Source organism: Petromyzon marinus, chromosome 10 (assembly GCF_048934315.1).
Source record: "Petromyzon marinus isolate PM22_M1 ecotype Great Lakes invasive population chromosome 10, UKy_Petmar_22M1.pri1.0, whole genome shotgun sequence".
Classification (NCBI taxonomy): Eukaryota; Metazoa; Chordata; class Hyperoartia; order Petromyzontiformes; family Petromyzontidae; genus Petromyzon; species Petromyzon marinus.
The window spans coordinates 3,641,433-3,662,576 of NC_133676.1; the positions used below are offsets into that span (position 1 = coordinate 3,641,433).

The window sequence follows — 21,144 nt, forward strand, 5'->3', positions numbered from 1 at the left end:
GGGCACGGAGTGGGCACGGGGTGGGAAGGCACGGGGAGGACACGGGGAGGGCACGGGGTGGGCACGGGATGGGCACGGGGTGGGAAAGGGCAGGGCACGGGGTGGCATGGGGAGGGCACGGGGAGGGCACGGGGTGGGAAAGGGGTTGGCACGGGATGGGCATGGGGAGGGCACGGGGTGGGCACGGGGAGGACACGGGGAGGGCACGGGGAGGGCACGGGGTGGGAAAGGGGTGGGCACGGGATGGGCACGGGGAGGGCACGGGGTGGGCACGGGGTGGCATGGGGTGGGCACGGGGAGGACACGGGGTGGGAACGGGGAGGGCACGGGGAGGGCACCGTTACGAACACCGGAACCGCCGATTAACGGAGAACGTTACATGGCAACGGTGTGTTGCTCACTCGTTCTGTGCAGCAGTAAGCAGCACAAACACCAGGCATTAACCCGTCAATGAAGTAATGAATATAATTATATAAAAAACACATTTTTATAGATTTGACCTCTTTTACGCCAGGGCATCTTACGTAATTTACATGCGATTATAATCGATGAACAACAACACATTGGAAAGGGCACCCCTAGTGGTAGCTGTCCCTATGGGATTGAAAACTAATTGAAAACTAATTTCTTACAACTGATTTTTGTGTTCAGTTTGTTGTCCTTCCCCCTGCACCTCCGATTAGCACGGTCAGCTACGTAGGGTGCGAAAGAAGTTCCAACATACGTATACATGGGAGAAAAGGCGACTCCTCTCCTAGCCTGTGTTAGCTTGCCAGTGGGGGGACGATGATCGCTGCTATTGCGTAATCGCATTTACCAATTTGCGAGCATTCTTTTTTTTATTCGCCAAAGTTGGATCGTGACGCCGGCACACAATGGCTTTCTCCTTTCGCATGACGTCAGGGGATGTTTAACGTCCACTGCGAAGAATACGGCATGCATTTTACACGAGAGTGAACGTACCCACAGAAATGACCGGACGTGAACCATGAACGTCTGCAACAAGCAGCCAATGCGCTACGGCTGGGCCACGTTACCACCCCAGCGTGGAACGGGTCTGCAGCGCTCCAGTGACATCACCACGACGCCACAAGCGTACATTTAACATTCTTCAGCGGAGCGACGCCGTCGCTCGAGAGCCGTGACGGAGCGTCCGACGGAACTTTAGCGTCTCCGTTAAAATCCCCGCCTCGTTGGGCGAGCACCCCCCCCTCCCTCCCCGCGGAATGCCACCGGTTGCTCTGGAGAGGAAGGGAGAGCCGAGGACAGCGAGGGGAGGGGGCTCACCGCAGAGCAGCCCCGCGGTGACGTTGGTCTCGTCGCCGCTCCCCGCGGGGGGGCAGTCGCGAGTCCCGTCGCACACGCGCTCCACGGGGATGCACGCCCGCGAGTCGGGGCAGCCCCACTCCCCGGGGGGGCAGCTCGCCTGCTGCTGCCGCTGCTGCTGTCCTTCTGCATAGACACAAAGATGAGAAAAAAAAGACAAAGATCCCCCGTATAGCCTTGACAGACTGTTGGGGCAAGTGCTGTTAGCGAGTAGCACCTATGAAGGCCGGCACGGTACACGAGGGGGTGGGTGGACAACACCACGCCCGGCCGCCTTTGTCTCCCTGGTGGCGATGTTTACACACCGCACCAGGTACTAATTTGAGGCCGGGTCGACCTAGGGGTGGCCCAGGACCAGTTCAGATAGTCGTCACTGGGTGCTGGCCGTGAGCGGCATTCGAGACCTGGGTCGCCAGGTTCGTAGCGCAGCATAGCGCTAACCGCTACACCACCGCTCCCCACGCGCACACGCACGCACGCACGCGCACACGCACGCGCGCGGCTCGCCCAGCCACCTTGCCGCCCTCCTCACCACAGCCGCTCTCGTCGCTGGAGTCGCCGCAGTCGTCCTGGCCATCGCAGAGCCAGGAGCGCGGCACGCACCGCCCGCTCGGGCACACCACCCGCTCCGGCCCACACGTCCCGTACGCTGTGAGGGGGTGGGGGACAGTGAGATGCGTACGTCATGCGAGGAACGTTTAGAGGCCAGAGTATCGCCCGGTGCAGTGGTGGCTTTTCGGCAAACAGAGTCTGCTCCGGGTTTTTGCAGTCACAGGTGATGACGCGTGCGGGTGGATTCACTGAGAAAGTCGAATGATCTCGCGGTGGTTTCACCATCGGCGTTTTCTAGCATAGAGACCCATAGACTCGCATAGAGACCCGTAGACTCGCTTGGAGACTCCGAGGCTCACACAGAGAGTAAGACTGACTTAGAGACACGCAGATTGACATAGAGACCTATACAGACTTTCACAGAGACCCACATACGCGAACTCCGGTCATCCTCGCAAGCGGCTTTTGGCTCGACATCGAACAAAGATGGTCACTGCGTCGCGCGCTTCCAGATGCGCCTTTTGCGGGCGTCTGTAACTGTCTTCCTTCCCATATTTTAGAAAGCCACTGGAGCTACGCACTTTAAATGTAGTCTGTTTGAAAACGAATTTTTTTCAGAACTGCTTTTTGTGTCAGTTTGTTGTTCTTCCCCCCCCCCCCATATCCGATTAGCGCTGTTGGCGATGTGGTGCGAAAGTCAGAGACAAAGATCCCCCCTATAGCCTTCACAGGCTGTTGGGGCAAGTGCTGCTAGCGACCAGCTATGAAGGCCACCACGGCACACGAGGGGGTGGTGTGGTCGACACCCGGACGCCTTTGCCTTCCCAGTGGCGATGTTTACGCATCGCACCAGGTACTCATTTGAGGTTGAGTCGATCTAGGGGACCCCGAGGACCGGTTCAGATAATCGTCACCGGTGTTGGCCTTGAGCGGGAATCGAACTCGGATCGCCGGGTTCGTATCGCAGCGCTGACCGCTGCGCCACCGCTCCACACAAGGTCAACACACATACAACAACAACAACCGCCATTCGCCACTAAGTGGCGGTGACGTCACCACGACGCTTGTGCCAGGCTATGTGCACCCTGAGGCCACGTGAAGTGTCGAACGCCCGCTGGCAGGAGGTCACGGGGCAGACCCAGGTGCCACGGGTCGACTGACTGAGATGACTGGCTGATGCACCACCTGTGCCCCCTACTGTGCCAACCTGCTGTGCTTTAGCCACCCGGCGCTCCGCTCGCTGTTGTGAGCGTCGCTCCTCCGCCCTCCGTTGTTGTTGGAGGGCGACTGCCTCCAACTGCCCAGTAGCATCCTTCACGAGCCTCCTCCACAGAGGCCGATCTTGACACCGCTGGTACCAGTCATCGGCAAGTCCACTCAGCTCCACGTCCTCCTGTACCACATCACTCCATCTCTTCTCTAGCCCGTGCCGCGCCCGCTTAGCCCCCTCAATCGGCCAAACAAAAGCTGTTTCGGCATGCGGTGGATGGGCATGCGGGCTACATGACCCAGCCATCGCAGCCTTGCCTGCCGGAGGAGCTCACCGATGAGACCCTGCCCAGATCTTTCAAGGATTTGTGAGCTCCTCACACAATCCAGTCTGGTTAAACCCAGGATGGATCGTAGGCAGGCCAGCCTAAATGTTTCTAACCGGCGAAGATGTTCCATTAGGGGGGTCCACGTTTCGCAAGCGTAGAGAAGGGAGGGAATGACCGTGGCCGAGAAGACCTGAAGCTTAGTGCGGAGCGACAGACCAGGTAGCTTCCACACAGCGTTACGCAACCGATGAAAAGATATTGCCGCTCGACTGATTCGGAGTGAGACCTCTGCTGTTAAACTGGAGCCAGTCATAAGCACACTGCCCAGGTATGGGAAACTCTCCACTCTCTCCACAACTGCCCCATCACCGATTGGGAGTTGTGGGGGTGGAGTGTCCGATGGTACAAAATACCCAGGCAGGTGCTTAGTTTTGGTGGGGCTGATGGTAAGGCCCCACCTCTTAGTGGCACGCTCCAGTCTCAGCAGCAGCAGCGTCTCCAACTCCTCCTCTGACTGAGCAGCTATTACCAAATCATCAGCATACATAACGTGGTTGAGCAATAGGGAGCCATCCCTTGACCGCACCCGGGCATCGATTAGCCTCCCATTATATCTGTACCATATGGAGATTCCCCCGGTACAGCTATTGAAGGCTTCACGAACTACGTGGCCAAAATAGATGTTAAATAATGTGGGAGCCAGAGGACATCCCTGTCGCACCCCAAGGTGTACAGGGAATGGCTCTGACTCCCGGCCACGTAGTTTTACCCGGGCCCGCTCACCATCATGAAGGTCCTTAATGATCGTGAGCAGAGGGTCAGGTACTCCAAAAGCACGAAGAACGACCCAGAGCCCAGGCCTACTGATGGTATCATAGGCCTTGACCAGGTCAATACAGCAGAGATGTAGGTCTTGTTGGAATTCCCTAAACCTCTGCTGTAGCAGACGGACAGAAAATATAGCATCTGTGCAGGACCGCCCTTTCCTGAAACCGCATTGGGGCTCCGCAAGCCTCTCCTCAGCGTGCCTGGCAAGGCGATGCTGAATAATCTTTGCCAGGACCTTTCCCGGCACACTGAGGACACACATACACACTTACACACACACGCATACCACGGAAACCCACACTGACCCGGGGGACCGACGCACACCCGCGTCTGCACCGCGCGCTCTCACCGCAGTCGGCCTCGTCGCTGCCGTCGCCGCAGTCCTGGCGGTGGTCGCAGCGGAAGGCCACCGGGAGGCACCGCCCGTCGGCGCAGGCGAACTCGTGCGTGCCGCAGCGGAACCCTGCACACGCCGCGCGCGCGGGGGGGGGGGGGGGTTGGGGGGCAATCGCCCAGCGCGGGGGGACGATGCGAATGTCCGCACGCGGCTCGCTCGTCACGCTACCCGGGGACGCGTGGGCAGTGCTGTCCAAGCACGGTGTTACTACTGACGCTTGGGCCAGTAGGAACACCGTCGTGTTTCGTGGTGTTACTGCTCATCAGTGGGCGTTTCGGGCAATGGCCCTTATTCATGGATTCATGAGGAGTGCGGTTTCTAACCAATGCTTTTGAATTCAGAAAAAAACAGAGCCTATAAAACATTCCCATTGAACTGCAGCATGGGAGGTGAACCCGGGAATGTGTTCTGGGCACAGAGGGATGAAAGCCCACCGTGCTAAAAATCTACCCACCTGACCACTGGGGAGACAAAGGCGGTCGGGAACGGTGCTGGCTCTCCCACACCCTCATGTGCCCTATCGGCATTCCTAGGTGCTCCGCTAACAGCACTTGCCCCACTCAGTCTGTTACCGGCTACATGGGGGGGGGGATCCTTGTCTTGGTGTGCACTCGCGTACCACATCCGTGCTCGTCAGAGCCGTCCCTGCAGTCGGCCACGCGGTCGCAGCGCTGGCTCCGGTTGAAGCAGACGCCACTCGTGCAGGCGAGCTCCGGGCACACGGGGTATCCTGCTCACGGACACGCGGATAAACGCACACACGGACACACTCGCACAGCCGCACAGCGACACACAGGCACACAAACATTCCGACACACGCACACACGGGCAAGGCGACGCGCAGACAGACGCACACACGGAAACACCGACATACGGACATACGCAGACAATGCACACGCAGACACACACACCGACACCCGCACAAACACATAGACGCATGAACACAGTAACAAACGAGCATATCGATGCAGGAACATATGGACACACGTAAATACAGACACATGAACACATGGCTACACTACACGGATACACGGAAACTTAACTCCACGAACGGGGCTCGAATGGGGCGAGCGTGAGAGACCCAGGCGCGTCAACGAGGAAGGAGAATCTATCTGTGTGGAGTTTTGAGTGATATTTCTTTTTTTTCCTGAGTTAATCCAGTTTCCTGCCCGAATGAAGCCCGATGCTCGTTCGTGGAATTGGCCAAACGTCCAAAGGCAGGACCCTCTTGAAAAAGTCTTGAGGTTCAGCGAGGCCATCTGGGATAAATCGAGGGCATTATTATCTTACTATTACAGTAGGAGTAACAGTACGTCTATCACGAGATAAAGGTCCATTGAGCACGGAGGTCCTCTGTATCATTGCCGGCCTGTATTTTAATAATTACACAAGGGAGCACCAAAGATGGGACACGCTGCTAGGTTTTACTAAATGCAGTTTGAAATTACATGCCATTATAATTCCGTGGGCTCAGAGTGCGGACCACTGCGCTGAGTGCTGCAGTGAGGGAGGGAGGGAGGGGAGATTGAGAAGGGAGGGTGATTGAGATAGGAGGGAGGAAGAAAGTGAGGGAGAGAGAGAGGAGAGAAGAATTTAGATAGGAGGGGGGGATTGAATATTGGGAGAAGAGGATGGGAAGGATTGAGAATTGAAGGAGAGAATTGTGAACTCAGAACGCTCCTGAAACACGTGTAAACCTTTACGCATGTTTGTTGTCCTTCACGGCGCAACTCCGATTAGCACGGTTGGCTACGTACGGTGGGAAAGAAGTTCAGCATACGTGCATACATGCCGCGCGATTAATCTCTAGCTCTGTGTTTACACGTGTGATGTTCCATGAGAGTGTTACTCTGTCCTCACTGTCGGTAGATGTTCTTGTTTTCTGTCCTTCGTCTACCCCCTTGGTTAACGCCTGGCTCACAGGGCCCGCAAGCACACACACCCTTAAATTAAATCCTCTATTCTTGTTCGTGACATAAAGGGACTCCTTTTCACAATTCTACCTCGGTTCCTCATGTGCGTCATTTAAGGTTCCGTTCTCCAATCAAACCGCACGCGGCTGCGTCGGTCCAGTCCCGCGTCGTTAAGTGCACGTGGCGCTTTGCCTTTGTTGAGTTGAGTGGGCCCAGATCCACGAGGCAACCCACTGCACCCCACTCACGTGGGGAAGGATTTCCACCCCCGCTGCTGCCACACCTGCTGCCTGGCCTCACTTTATGGTGTTGGTTCCATGCACGTGGATTTGTTGTTTAAGATTTTCTCCGAAATGTATTTCTTTTTCATTTACGTGAAATGGCTCTCTCCGCGGGCGTCTGTGTAGTTTGCGTGTGTACTTTGTGTGCGTCGGGCCAGCCAGTGTGTTTTGTTTCCATTCGATTGTTCCTTGACACTTTGATTTATGAGTGAAAAGTGAATTTTACTTGGTATTCTAATTTACATGGGCGCTTTGTAACGGCTGTTTTTTTTTGTTTTAGGTGAGTGTGACCAGTGCAGCTAAGTCCGGCTGTTCAGCAGCTCTGAGTCAGATCTTGCGCAAGCGAGGCATTGGTGTGTGACCGCCTAGACCTACGTACAGGCACCGCCGCGCAAGATGAACGGCAAAGCCGCCTCCTTCACCGCTATCCAATCACATTTACCATGAGACACAGAGGCCATCAGAGAGACCAAGAGGCGAGACAATGATGGAGGTCCATACAGATTCATGGAGACCCCTTAGTCATTCTTAGGGAATCGCAGCAAATAAGCATTCATAGAAACCCGCAGAGGATCAGAAAGAACCATCGACTCGTAGAGAATAATTGATGCTGTAAAGAGACCCGTGAACGTTCAGAGACTCAGAGAGACACGTGGACGAGACCCTTGATTATCCTGTAATCCTCGCAAGAGATAGGGTGGGAGAGCGGGGCAGGGTACGTGGAGCACGGGATTGCGTGCGTGCGTACACACTGCGAGGATTATTTGCAGGGGGTACTCCAATTTGAACCGAGTGGGATTTGGAAGAGAGCACAGGTTCTACAGCTGACGTTGATGGGATGGGGGACAATAAACACATAGATCGTGCTGTTAAAAAAACTAAAAACAATCTGAAGTTCACAACAAACACGAAACCGACGTTTTGTTGATCAGCGAAAAGAAATGGTAAGGAGGGAGGGCCGTGGGCCGCGGTCACTCACGGCACAACTTCTCATCGGAGGCGTCCGTGCAGTCCGGCTCGTGGTCACAGCGGCGTGCAGAGGGTACACACTCCCCACTCGCGCACGTCCACTCCCCACTAGCGCACGCGTTGGGGGCTGCTGGGAGGAGACGACGCCACGGGAAGAGAGAGAGAGAGAGGTGGGGAGGGGGGCGCCGTGCGAGACGCAGAGATTGACTCGACAGCGAGGAGGGCACGCAGGAAACCCTCCACGGCGTGCCAGTGTCACGTATCACTCTCCTGTTTACAAACACGAACATGTACAGCCCTTCTTGTCAATCTACTGCTGAATGAGGGCCTCCCCGTTCCGTGTGGGCGCCGCAGTGATAGGATGTTAACTAACTCTCCTGGTGTACAGGAAGTCGTGGGTTCGATCCAGGCCCTGACGATGCCTATTTATTTGGAGTTTGTAAGTCTCTCTCTCTCCCCATGGTCGTGTGGATTTTTCTCCGGGTCCTCCGGTTTCCCTCCACATTTAAAATCAACATCACGCGTTTAGAGTGGTTGGCTGCTATACATTTCCACGTGATGATGACATATAAAAAAAATCCGAAAAGCTTTTTTTCCCCCAAGCAAGTTCTGTTTCGAGGCAGCGTGAATGACAAACATGATTCTATTTGTTACATTACTATTATTTAGGCTCGTACGTCAGCATAAAACATTCCCTTCAAGAGTCTACAGACACAGCGAGCCTCGGTAGATGCACGACGCACAAACGTTTTGAGACAACACAGGAGCGCTCGCAGATCCCTCTTCCACATCGTGCTGATTCCAAGGTAATATTCCAAGTCTCAGACGCAGACTTTCTTGAGAGAGCCAGGATTAAACAGCAACAATCATAATCGGGGCTTGGTTTAAGCAACCCACATCCAGTCCTGGCTGTGGCTGATCGCCACTTGCCTATTGCAGTCTCCCAGTATTCTCGCAACGCCTCGCACACTCATTAGGAGAGGGGTGAAATGAGGGGGGCCCTGTCCAATCGATCCCCTCTCTGCCTGGGCACCCCCTCCGGCCCGTAGACCCCAGAGCATTCGGACCGCCTGCACGTTGAGGAGGGGGGGGGGGTGGGGTGGAGGAGGTTGCCGGGGGTGGGTGGGGGGTGGTACCTGAGAAGCCGCTGCACCCCGCGTGCTCGTCGGAGCCGTCCTCGCAGTCCGCCTCCTCGTCGCACACCCAGGAGAGCGGCACGCACTCCCGGACCGAAGCGCACGGGAACTCCGTGGGGCCACATGTGGGCGGCGCTACGCAGGGGGGGGGGGGGGCACACGGGACACACGGACACGTATGCATGGGCAGACACATGGGCATACATTAAACAGTCGCTATGCGCGAGCTCTGGATTTGCGAGTTTCACATATTTGCGCGAGTTGCTCAATGCATACTCATTCTCTTTTCGTGACCCAGCAGCCTCCGGTATTCGCGAGTTCGCGTAGCGCCAGCCCAGCGGGGAGGTGCGCGCAGAATGTTGTTACATTTGAAGCTGTCTGCTACGAAGATTAGGCACGCCACCTCGGCTGCCTGCTTAGTCCTCAGTCTCACAGTAATCCCGCTCTGAATTCGCCGTGCATTTTTACTGCATATAAGTAGGGTACATCGAAACACAAAGACGTGGACACACGGACGGTAGCACAGAGACAATGTTGCTCGGCATCATCGGGTTAATTATGGCTCAGCGCGGCTTCCCGAGGGTTCAGAGAGCCATTCACCAGAGCCAGTGCACGGAACGAGCCGGGCTGGCTCTGGCACAGGTGACGTCAGGAAACTAACGGGGCCGATCACTCCCCTCGCCACTTGCAGCAGGGCACGGGAGTGGCGTTGCCCTTCTCAGCTGACGCCGGGAGAGTGGGGGGGGGGGGGCACGAATTTATTTTCAATCACCCCCCCCCCCTCCCTCGCCCACCCCTTCCCGTGAAACGATTCAACGTAAAGATTTGTCAGGTGCGCTCGTGCTGCATGCATCGAATCACCCGTCCAGAGAATCAATGATTTACGATTTCACTGAACCGAATTGTGACAAATCCTAGAATCGCAGAATGGGGAAAAAAATCTTTGCGACCATCGTTCTAGCGCTAGAAGTGTGAATGACGTTCTCGAGATGCATACAAACGCAAGACCGTAGCCGAATACATGCCCCCTAATTTAAGACTTGGTGAGAGACCAAGACCCACGGCATCCTTCTGCCCATTGTCATTAACGGAGCCATTGGCAACGTTTGGAGTAAAAAATCTTGACAAAACTGAACTTTCACCAAGACAGCATCTCCGATCCCAGGGGTTTCTTTTCAGGAGAAATTTAAGGGAGTAATGAGCCCCCCCCCCCCCCCACTTTCTCCCCACCCAACCCCCCACTTCACGTACGGCAGCCGGCCTCGTCCGAGTGGTCGGGGCAGTCTCCCAGACCGTCGCAGCGCCACGACAAGGGCACGCAGAGGCCGCTCCCGCACCCGAAATGTCCGCTCGTGCATCCTGCAAAAAGACAGAGACACCGCCCCCCCCCCCCCCCCCACAACACGGTGTAGCCTTCGCAGACTGCTGGTGCAGGTGATCTTTAGCGAGCACCTGTGGGTGGCCAACACCGCACCCATCATCCTGCACAGGCAGCTCAGAGCACAACATCCCGGTGGATTTAAATGCAACGGCAGGGCAGGCAGTCGCAAGCACAGCAGGAAAGGAAGTTCTTGAGCCTTGATTTGAACAGAGGCAGGCAGTCGATGACATGGTAATTAATACACGGGAGCACTGTCTTTGTTGTGTGCGAGTGTTTGGGGAGCGGTGGCGTAGTGGTTCGTGACGGCCAACACCTGTGACGATTATCCGAACCGGTCCTGGGCCTCTCCATAGGTCGACTCAGCCTCAAATGAGTACCTGGTACGATGTGCAAACATCGCCACTCGGGAGACAAAGGCGGCCGGGCGTGGTGCTGGCCACCCACCCCTTCGTGTGCCGTGCTGGCCTTGATAAGTGCTCGCTAACAGCGTGTGTATAGATTATAGTGGGGAGCGCAAGAGCGGATAGTGCATTGCACTACGAACCCAGCGACCCAAATTCCCGCTCACTGCCGACATCAGTGACGAATATCTGAAGCAGTCACGGGCCTCTCCATAGGTCGACTCAGCCTTAAAATGAGTACCTGTTACAATCTGTTAATATAAGCACTGGGGAGACAAAGGTGGTCGGCTATATTGTTGGCCACCGACCCCCTCGCGTGCCGTGGCGGCCTTCATAGGTGGTCGCCAACAGCACTTTCCCCAAAAAGTCTGTTGCAGGAAATACGTGGGAGCTTTGTCTGCGAGTCTGCAAAGGATTTCTGACTCATCAGCTTTGGCCGCATTCTTCCACAGCGGGGACAGACGCAGCCACCGCCATTCTTCACCTCCTGTTGTGGGCAGGGCAGCGCCCAGCAACTCCCCGCGTCTCACTGCCCCGCACCAAAGCCACGCGGTCATCCGCGGTGGGACAAGCTGAGAGATCAGATGGCGTCTGACCTCTAAGTCCCAGCTATTGGCGAATTCTCGAGTGGGTCACGACGTGAGCACTTTGGCTGCAGTGATTGGAATACATGGACCGGATTAGCAGCAGATCGGCAGCAGCTTCCCAACAACGGGATGCTATTGCTATGAAACAATCACTTAACGGCCAGGTGTGGTGATCCAATGCTTTCTGAGGCAAGAGTTGGTGGATCATGCAGAGATGTGTGCTTTTCAGGAAGGATTTGCGAATTATGGATGCCATCTGAAAACAATGTTCCATGGAGTTGTGCCACTCTCAAAGCTGCCCCAATCCTTAGTGTACATTAATCTGGCTCTATGAGATTCGGGCATTAACGCGGAATCCTCAAAATCACGAAGGAGACTTTCATCACGTTTAGTCCAAAAAGGTCTGCTTTAAAATGTACTTGGTAATAAATGCCAGTGCAGAAGCCTTCGTGGGGCTATAGCGTCACCTGGTATGTATATGCGGCTGCTACGCTTGTCACTAATGCGTTTATACAATGCATGCAAAGATGGCACACGAATTTGTATTAAACTGTGATAATGCCTGCTGTCTTGTGATGTTGCAACACCTCGCGGGCGATTTGCGACAGCCGCCTTTGATAAGATAGACCATGTGACAACACACAATGTAGACCATGTGACAACACACAATGTAGACCATGTGACAACACACAATGTAGACCATGTGACAACACACAGTGTAGACCATGTGACAACACACAATGTAGACCATGTGACAACACACAATGTAGACCATGTGACAACACACAATGTAGACCATGTGACAACACACAATGTAGACCATGTGACAACACACAATGTAGACCATGTGACAACACACAATGTAGACCATGTGACAACACACAGTGTAGACCATGTGACAACACACAATGTAGACCATGTGACAACACACAATGTAGACCATGTGACAACACACAATGTAGACCATGTGACAACACACAATGTAGACCATGTGACAACACAGTGTAGACCATGTGACAACACAGTGTAGACCATGTGACAACACACAATGTAGACCATGTGACCACACACAATGTAGACCATGTGACAACACACAATGTAGACCATGTGACCACACACAATGTAGACCATGTAACAACACACAATGTAGACCATGTGACAACACACAATGTAGACCATGTGACAACACACAATGTAGACCATGTGACCACACACAGTGTAGACCATGTGACAACACACAGTGTAGACCATGTGACAACACACAATGTAGACCATGTGACAACACACAATGTAAACCATGTGACAACACACAATGTAGACCATGTGACAACACACAATGTAGACCATGTGACCACACACAATGTAGACCATGTGACCACACACAATGTAGACCATGTGACCACACACAGTGTAGACCATGTGACAACACACAATGTAGACCATGTGACCACACACAATGTAGACCATGTGACCACACACAATGTAGACCATGGTATAACACACAAGAGAGACCATGGGAAAACACACAATGGGGTTCATGGAACAAGAGGAGAAGGAGGAGACAAACGACAACGATGTGATGGTTACACCCAAAGTAAAACATCATCGACTTGTGACAATTCGTGGAATCTCTGGACCGCCGGATTGGTACGTTCTTGATTTTGACCCTGAACCCGATATGTCTATCGTTTACACTGACTTGATAAAAAAGGGACGATGAGATAAATCTGGGTGAAGGAAGAGGGGAGGGGGATCACTGTTGTGTCCCTGGTGTAGAAACCTCCACGGAGAGGGGTTAGACACCGAATTGGTCCAAACATTCGCCACCTCCTCATATCTCGAATTGTTACTTTTGCCGCGTCAGCGTTAACCGTATCAGCGCTTCGTGCTTTTCATTTCGCTCTCTCTCAAGCGGTACCGATTCCCGAGTCCGTAACGGCAGCAGTCGAATCGAGCCGCGCGGCTCGGTGGGCAAGGCGCCTGACTCACAATCGGGAAGGTCAACAACAAACCCTGTGGTCGGTTTTATCAACTCGGCTCGTCGTTGCGGAGAAGGCAATGTCAAACTGGCCCTCGCCAAAGGAATGAGGAATTTTCCACCGCTTACTCGGGGCCAAGGGAAGGCGTGCACCGCCGCCGACGGAGCGATGAACCCTCTCCGGCTGAGCAGCGAGAACAAGAAGAAGAAACGGCCTGAGCTCGCGTTTTACGAAACGAGATTAGGCGAGTGGCCTTATCCCGAATTACTAAATTCCGCCGTGGAACAGCATATTTATGCTGCGTGATCTCGCCTGAGCTGTTTGCGTTTGGTTGCTATGGCGATCAGCCGGTGGGGGGGGGGTGAGTTGTTTTGTTCTTTAATTTCCACAAAAGTCCATAAACCACGGGCCCTCGGAATTCCGTCGTCTCGCGCACCTCCATCGCGTCGTCCATCCCTTTTAATATGTTTAACGATCAACATGCGGCGTTGATCCGGAAAGCGGAGGATTCGAGTCACCCTCAAGTGTTCGCTCATGCGCGTCGCGGTTGATGAAGAGCGTTCCAATGCTCATTAGCGATTGGTCAATGCACCGAACATGTATACACGTTCAAGGTCAAGGGGTCATCATGACCAATACCTTCTCCGTCAAATCCCGCAGTTAGAAATGCGACACCTGACCCCTGATGAGTTCTCTTACAATCCCATCAACGCCATCTCACTTGACGTCTTCTCCTTGTTACACGGTCGACACGTCCTTCAAGGACCGCTGGTACCGTCTCATCACTGCCATCATCTCCAGCATTGGGTCTTCTCTTGCCCTTGGGCGCTGGCCTCTCGGTGCTACTGCAAAGGCCGTCTGTGTAACCACCCCCCCGCCCCTCCCGAACCTCTATCCTGCACACGCGTCCTTTCCCATCGCGACCTCTCCATCGTGATCAAATCAACAACATTCGCTTGCCTCTTCCAAACCTCCATGTCACTTACCCCCTAATACGCACGCACTTGTTACACTTTTATATAATGCGCAGCAGCAGGGCTAGGGGTTCAATGGGGGAGAGGGCGGGGAGGGTGAAACACAGGTACCGCCCCCCCATCACCCCCATCCCCACGGGACCCCAATCTCCGTGCTACGCATGATGAGTCACGACGTCTTTGCTTCCCCCCCCCCCCGCTAACCTCCCCCTGCCCCCTCCCCCGCACAGGCTCCCTACGATGTCCCTAATCCCCCCCCCCCCCTCATAATCGCACTCACATGCACTCCCGCTAGCCGCGCCAGGCTCCCGTTTGGTCACGGAGAGAGTTTTTATTGTTTTGCCCGGAGCCGTTCACTGGCACCACCAGGAGCGAGAAACACCGCCGCGCGGGAAACAGCCACCGACATCCAGCCGGATCCATGACTCACTGCATCGCGGGCTTTCAGATGCGCTACTGCGGCCGTCTGGAACGCTCTTCCTGACGATATTAGGATGCAACTGGAGCTACGCACATTCAAATGATCTAGATTGAAATTTAATTTCTTACGAACTGATTTGATTGTGTTTAGTTTGTTGCCCTTCCTCCACACCTCCGATTACCACCGCTGGCTACGTACGGTGCGAAAGAAGTTCAGTATACATACCCACCTTTCAACTTTATTCAGTCTCGTCTAACCCACACCGACAGTAACGGCCTTAATTTTAAGACTTCTACCATACCCTCGCAACCGGTTGTAGAGGGAAGGTGGAGGAAGCCGGGACTTTCTTGGCCTCATGGCGCATAGAGCATGGGGCCACGAAGCGGCCCTTCGTGCTGGTTTTGGGCCATTCATGGACCAGCAAAATCCAGCCTTCAGTACCCATTAAAGCAGATGGGGAGAGGGAATGGGTGGGGAGTGCTCCATTTAATCTCCTTAACAGGGCTGCAGAGTGGCAGCGCAGCAGTAATACTTGTGCCTCGCAAAATGAAGTCCCTGGGTTTGATTTGCAACTCAGGTTTCTCTCTGTGTGGGTTTGGAGTTTCTCCACCTGCTCTGCGTGGGTTTCCATGGGATTACTCACAAAGCAAAAAAAAACTACCCGTGCCATGTAACTGCTAATGGCCAAACATCCCAGTGTTATAAGGTAACCTGCAAATCTCTCAATTGGGATCGCACAGTATAGCACTGCGAAAAGTTGGCAGGATCCTCGTGAATAAGAAACTTGAGACTGTGTACACTGGGCCAGAGAGGGTCAAGAATGGGCCCGATCCAGCATCCATTGGGTTATAGGCGAGTCACAAGCAGGTCAAGGGGCAAGGCACGAGCAAATCACGAGCAGGTCACGGGCGAGGCACGAACAGGTCACCGGTAGATCACGGACACAGCACTGAGCATTTCCCAGACCACCTCATATGCCCGTGTAGGTGGTGATGTAGTTGGCTGCAGCCGTATCAGATGAATAATTGCTACTGTTGTGTTCTTTTCCTGAAGCCCTTAAATCGGCTTGACAAGTGGAGAGCAAATGTAACATGGACCTCTGCTGTGCAGTGCATGCGCGCACAGACGGAAAACATGGTATACGGCTCGCTGTGTTCACTCACTCCCTAATGTTCTCACGCACTCGCTAATTAGGTCATTTATGTACTCATTCAATCACTCATTAAATCACTTAGTCGCGAATTCAGTCACTCATTACATTAGTCATCATCTAATTCACGCCATTATGGTCACTCACGGAGTCAGTCAATCATTCACTGAGTCAATCGCTCATTCACTCGTCACTTAAGAATTATATCACTCATCTTCTTGGTTCATTCGGTAAAGTCACGTAGAATGGAAATAAAATAATAAAAATAGAACATAATGAAATTATTTTATTTCCATTCTACGTGACTTTACCGAAAGAACCAAGAAGATGAATCCCTGCAGTCACGAATTCTTTAAATCGAAATTATATCACTCGTTTAAATAACATATTTGTTAATTCACTCGTTCGTTCAGTCACTCAATTGTTACCATATTCTTTCACTCACTCATTCACTAAACCACATTAATTTACCAATGAAGCCAAGCCATTCATTAATTCACTCAGCCACTCATTTTCATCGACTCCATTTTCATCAAAGCACTAATTCAAGCATTACTTTTATTCATTCGCCCAGTCACCCGATTCACTCACGTATTCATTAACTCCCTAATTCACTCACTCACTCGTTCACCCATTCACTGACTCGCTCGCCGCAGGGCCAATTAACGCGGGCGAGGTCTCGTGCCATTGAGCCGGGGACAATGAACCTCGCTTCGGCGCTGCCACGCGTGGCCCCCGCAAGCCACACGGCCGCGCGGTCCGCACTTTAAACACTCACGCTGACACCACCACCATCACCACCAACCACGCGGGCTCGCGCGCGCCTAATTACGACACAAAGGCTCAGAAACTCGTTCATGAATCGTTCTACCTCCATTGGGGACCACGAGTTGGCCACCACGGCTTGTAGGTCGTTCCATCTCGTGCTGGCGAACAGCACCGCATTGACAAACTGCGATCGGCTCGGGGGCGGCCTTCATCCAGCGGCGGATTGATAATGGCTCATCGTGATGGCGATTGTAACATATGTCGGGCTGCAACGTTCCAGTGCAGCAAGCAATAGGAGGTTTAAAGGTACCCCCCTCACCTCCTTATATGCATTGGAGGGTTTTTTTGTTGTTTTCCGGGCACTCCGGTTTCATTCACACACGCATACAAAAAATGTTGCTAAATAAACACGGGGTCATAAATGGCGGGGCAAGACCCTCTTTTAAAAAAAAAACCCATGGGACTCAGTGAAATGTTCCCGGATGCACGCACGACACCTAGAACGAGTGATCCCACTCGAGCCCTCCGCTGATGTCACAGAGTCCACGGAGCTGTCACCGAGGACAATGCGAGGAGGCTCACGAGGAGTCGAGGCCGCGCCGGCCACGTGGCTCGAGCCCAGTCGGCGCCGCTGGGGAGCGGCGTTGCCCCGCAACGCGCAAACCATCCCGCGTGAACCCCCGCTCCGTCTCCACGGGGCCCGCTCACTCGGGGGCCCACGTGAACCGAAGAGAACCAGCCCTCACCCCCACCCCCTGCCCCCGCCCCCCCACCTCGTGTCGATATCGTTACCCGATAAAGACGCCCGCGCCTGTGCGGGGTTGGTGGATGGCGCAGGGATGGGGCGCGTGATGGTTGCCAGTGGATGGCAGCGCAGCAAGTAGGTTAAACAGAACTCCTGTATGCAGTCCCCTCTTGCGTAAGGCACCACGCTTTCTCTTCGACGTAAACGCATCTATACTTCTATAGTAAGCGTAACGATGCCAATTATGTACCCAGAAAAGCCTCGCCGAGTCTCATTCAAGACTGTCGTGTGGGGGAAACCAGAAATCCCACCAAGCATTCGAGGAGGTGACACTCAGCACTGTCATACCCTGGCCGCACCTCTGCAGCCCCGCGTCTACAACGCCTGGTAAGCCCATGAGGAATCCCATAGCAGGCAGGGTCCTCAAAGCACACGGGTAACGGGACCCGGCGAGGCGGCTGTGGCGAGGGGTCATTATAATCGTTATTACAGAAAGGAATCTCGGCAAGGGGGTCCGGTGCGGGACCCCTGCCCGTGCAACAATGCGGAGAATGTGCCGCGCGCGAGCGTTAATCTCTCCCCTCGCCCTCCCCTTTGTTCGGCAGGAGAATGAGCGACTCTGCTCGTACTGCAAGGCAGCGTCGACCTCAACTCCAGAAACTCAACCCACCCCTCCCCCCCCCCCCACTGGATCACGAGCTGCAACTAGGTGAGCGGAGGTCGGGACAGTCGGCGCGCGCCGAAAGTGGCGGCCATCAGCACCACCGCACGTGCACCACCACACGTGCACCACCACTAGCACCACCACTAGCACCACCACACGTGCACCACCACTAGCACCACCACACGTGCACCACCACACGTGCACCACCACTAGCACCACCACTAGCACCACCACACGTGCACCACCACTAGCACCACCGCACGTGCACCACCACTAGCACCACCACTAGCACCACCACACGTGCACCACCACTAGCACCACCACACGTGCACCACCACACGTGCACCACCACTAGCACCACCACACGTGCACCACCACACGTGCACCACCACTAGCACCACCACTAGCACCACCGCACTGCACCACCACTAGCACCACCACTAGCACCACCACTAGCACCACCACTAGCACCACCTCACGTGCACCACCACTAGCACCACCACTAGCACCACCGCACGTGCACCACCACTAGCACCACCAAACGTGCACCACCACAGTGGCGAGCTCCGTGCTCCGAGTCTATTCCACACCGCCCCGTCGACATGAGCCGCGTTCCCTTCGTGCGCGCGAGGCTTTTCACTTCACACTCCGCGGTTGTTCAGTGGCGGCAGTTCGTCGCCCACGATCCACGTGCACAAGGCAGACTTGTTTTCGTAACGTAGATTATTAAAGAAGCACGTTACAGGCTGCGTTGTACCCTTAGGCGTTATAGACACAATGCTGAAAAGCACGGCCAATTGGATCGTGAATACAATCGTGTACATTTCATTGTTGTTGTATCCACAACAATCTCGCCGTGCCTCACGGCTGCTTTTCAATTGGTTTGGCCAATTCCGTAAAACGAGAAATATTAAGAGCCCATAACGGCGACTCACACGGGCGCACAAGCCCCGAGGTTACCTTTGAAAAGCGGCGGCGCTGCTGCTGCACGCGCGTGTCTGCACGTGGGGGGTTGCCAGCGATTCCCGAGCCAGCGCCGCCCAGACGCGCGTCGCTGGTCGCCCCCCCCCCTGTAAACGCTAGGACCCTCTCCGCGAAATCGAGGGCCCAATTGGGGGGGGGGGGTGGAGGGGGGAGCTGCACGCGGCTTCACGACACCTGTTGCTGCTGCTGTCTCGAGCTAGTCCAACATCCCAGGCGCGTGGGAACGAGTCTCAACTAAAGTGATGGCACGTAGCCATATAAAACCCACGCAGAGCCCATAATCAACAACAATTAATGACGGTGGTGATGACGGTGACAAAGGCTCGCCACCCACGTCCAAAATGTGTGGAGGCCAGCGGCTACGGCGTCCGCCCCACTGCGTCCTCACGTCCACGCCGAAGCCCCGACTCGAATTCGGGGTCGAGAGCGCAGCGCGTCGCACGCCGCGTGGGACACGAGGCGCAGCGGCGCTTCTTGAGCGAGCGCGCGGGGACCCCCCCCCACCCACGTGGGGGGATTCTTACCGAGGGACGCGCGCGCGGCCGCGGCCAGGCACGCCACGACGAGCAGCCCGCCGGCCACCATGGCTCGCTATGCCTCCTCCTCCTCCTCGCCGAGAGTTTCTCGCTCTTTCTCGCTGCTGCCGCTGCTGCTGCACGGTCCAAGGGGCTGCCTCGTTCTCTCCCTGCTCCCTCCCCCGTCTCGCCTCCCCCGGGCTCGCGGCGGTGACGGCGCTGGCAGAGCGCGGTATTGTGATGGAGATGAGGCAGGACGCCCCCTCCGCCACGCTCGCTTCAATGGGCACGAACTCCGCTCCACAAGCCCGTTTTATGCTCCGGCCAGGGCCCTGGAACGTGGATTCATGCCAGCTTCTTTTCTACCCCCCCCCCCCCCCAATCCACTGCTCCCATCCCCAACCCCACCTCTCCCCTCCCTGCGCAGCCGCCACCCGCTCCCGCCGTCACTCACCCTCTCACCCCTGAACCCCACACCTCCCGTTTCACACCCCCTTGTCCCGTGGGCTCGCGCCTCCTCCACTTTCTTATCCCATCCCCCTCGACCCTTTGCGCCCCCACCGGCCACGCGGAGTCGTGACGCGGTCCCTCCCCATCGTCCGCTGCTTGGGGCCCGCCGGTCCTGGAACAGAGATCCGGGGCCTCGATCCCTCAGAGGAGAAACCAGACGCGAAGGGCCTCTTTCTTGTCGTGCCAGCTCGCCGGTAGGGGAAGCACAGCCCCGGCGTGAGCCACGGCTCAGGAGATCATCACTGAGAGTGGCGTTGACGATGCTGTCAATTCGACTGAAAATGAAAAACAAGAGTCCCCATTTGAGGTCTCGGCGCCGTGGCTGCGTGCGAGTGAAAGTGGTGCAGGTTGTGTAGCGTGGAACTCGGGATATTTTCACCTCCAGGGTTGAATAACAACGAATCTAGATCTCTCGTCCACTACAATTACTGAAACTGCTGTTACTATGATGAATGCACCATTAGTCGTGTTCCAGGCCTGTGTGTGTGGGGGGTGGGGGTTACGGTGTCCGTATAGAGACTGTTCACGTGGCTGCGGGGTTCACTTCTTATCAACGTCGCGTTAAATCAACGTCGGTCTACATCAACGCGTTCCTCTCGGCTCCGCGCCTCTCACTGGAACTCTGCTGCGGAGGGGTGGAGGTAATCATAGCGGACAGGAGACTATTTTCAAAAAAATGCTTCTCTCCCTCCTGCGTTCTGTTAAAGTCAACCGCTGCTATTCAATGGACGGACTTGTCCCCACGAAAGGAACGTGTACATTCCACAATTGCCTCCGAGCCGCCATCAGCGCGACTTCCACGTCGGGTCTAATCCGGTGGTTTTAGTTCAATGCGTGCGAGCAATGGGAACGATGTGAACTAACTTGCTGACTTTTTGTCATTTTGCCAGGTAAGGCCCACTGAGCTGTATAGCTCTTTTTTCAGAAGCGACCTGACCACAAATGATAGCTCAACAAAGTGGCTTATCATCATGTGGACATTTACTGTATAGCAGTCAAACACTCTAAAAGCATTATTCTAAATGTGCATGTTCTCCACGGGGGAAAACATGCAAACTACAAATATGCAGCTTCAGGGTCAGGATCGAACCCACGACCTCATGCATACAAATCGAGGTAGTTAAC

General features: G+C 54.9%; 1 protein-coding gene across 3 annotated transcripts in view; it reads right to left on the bottom strand.

Moving 5' to 3' along the window:
- LOC116941090 (low-density lipoprotein receptor-related protein 2-like) overlaps positions 1-19,822 on the bottom strand; it is an 83,870-nt gene extending 64,048 nt beyond the window's left edge. For 2 of the 3 annotated variants that reach the window (XM_076066053.1, XM_032951713.2), the window contains exons 1-8: positions 19,519-19,822; positions 10,192-10,299; positions 8,941-9,075; positions 7,815-7,934; positions 5,261-5,371; positions 4,594-4,707; positions 1,859-1,975; positions 1,288-1,452 (exon numbers count right to left, since the gene is read on the bottom strand). In XM_076066053.1, coding sequence (XP_075922168.1) covers positions 1,288-1,452; positions 1,859-1,975; positions 4,594-4,707; positions 5,261-5,371; positions 7,815-7,934; positions 8,941-9,075; positions 10,192-10,299; positions 19,519-19,579 — 931 coding nt within the window. In that variant the 5' untranslated portion in view covers positions 19,580-19,822. The remainder of the gene's footprint in view (positions 1-1,287; positions 1,453-1,858; positions 1,976-4,593; positions 4,708-5,260; positions 5,372-7,814; positions 7,935-8,940; positions 9,076-10,191; positions 10,300-19,518) is intronic. The other variant, XM_076066052.1, reaches the window with a different exon arrangement.
- Between the last annotated feature and the right edge of the window lie 1,322 nt (positions 19,823-21,144).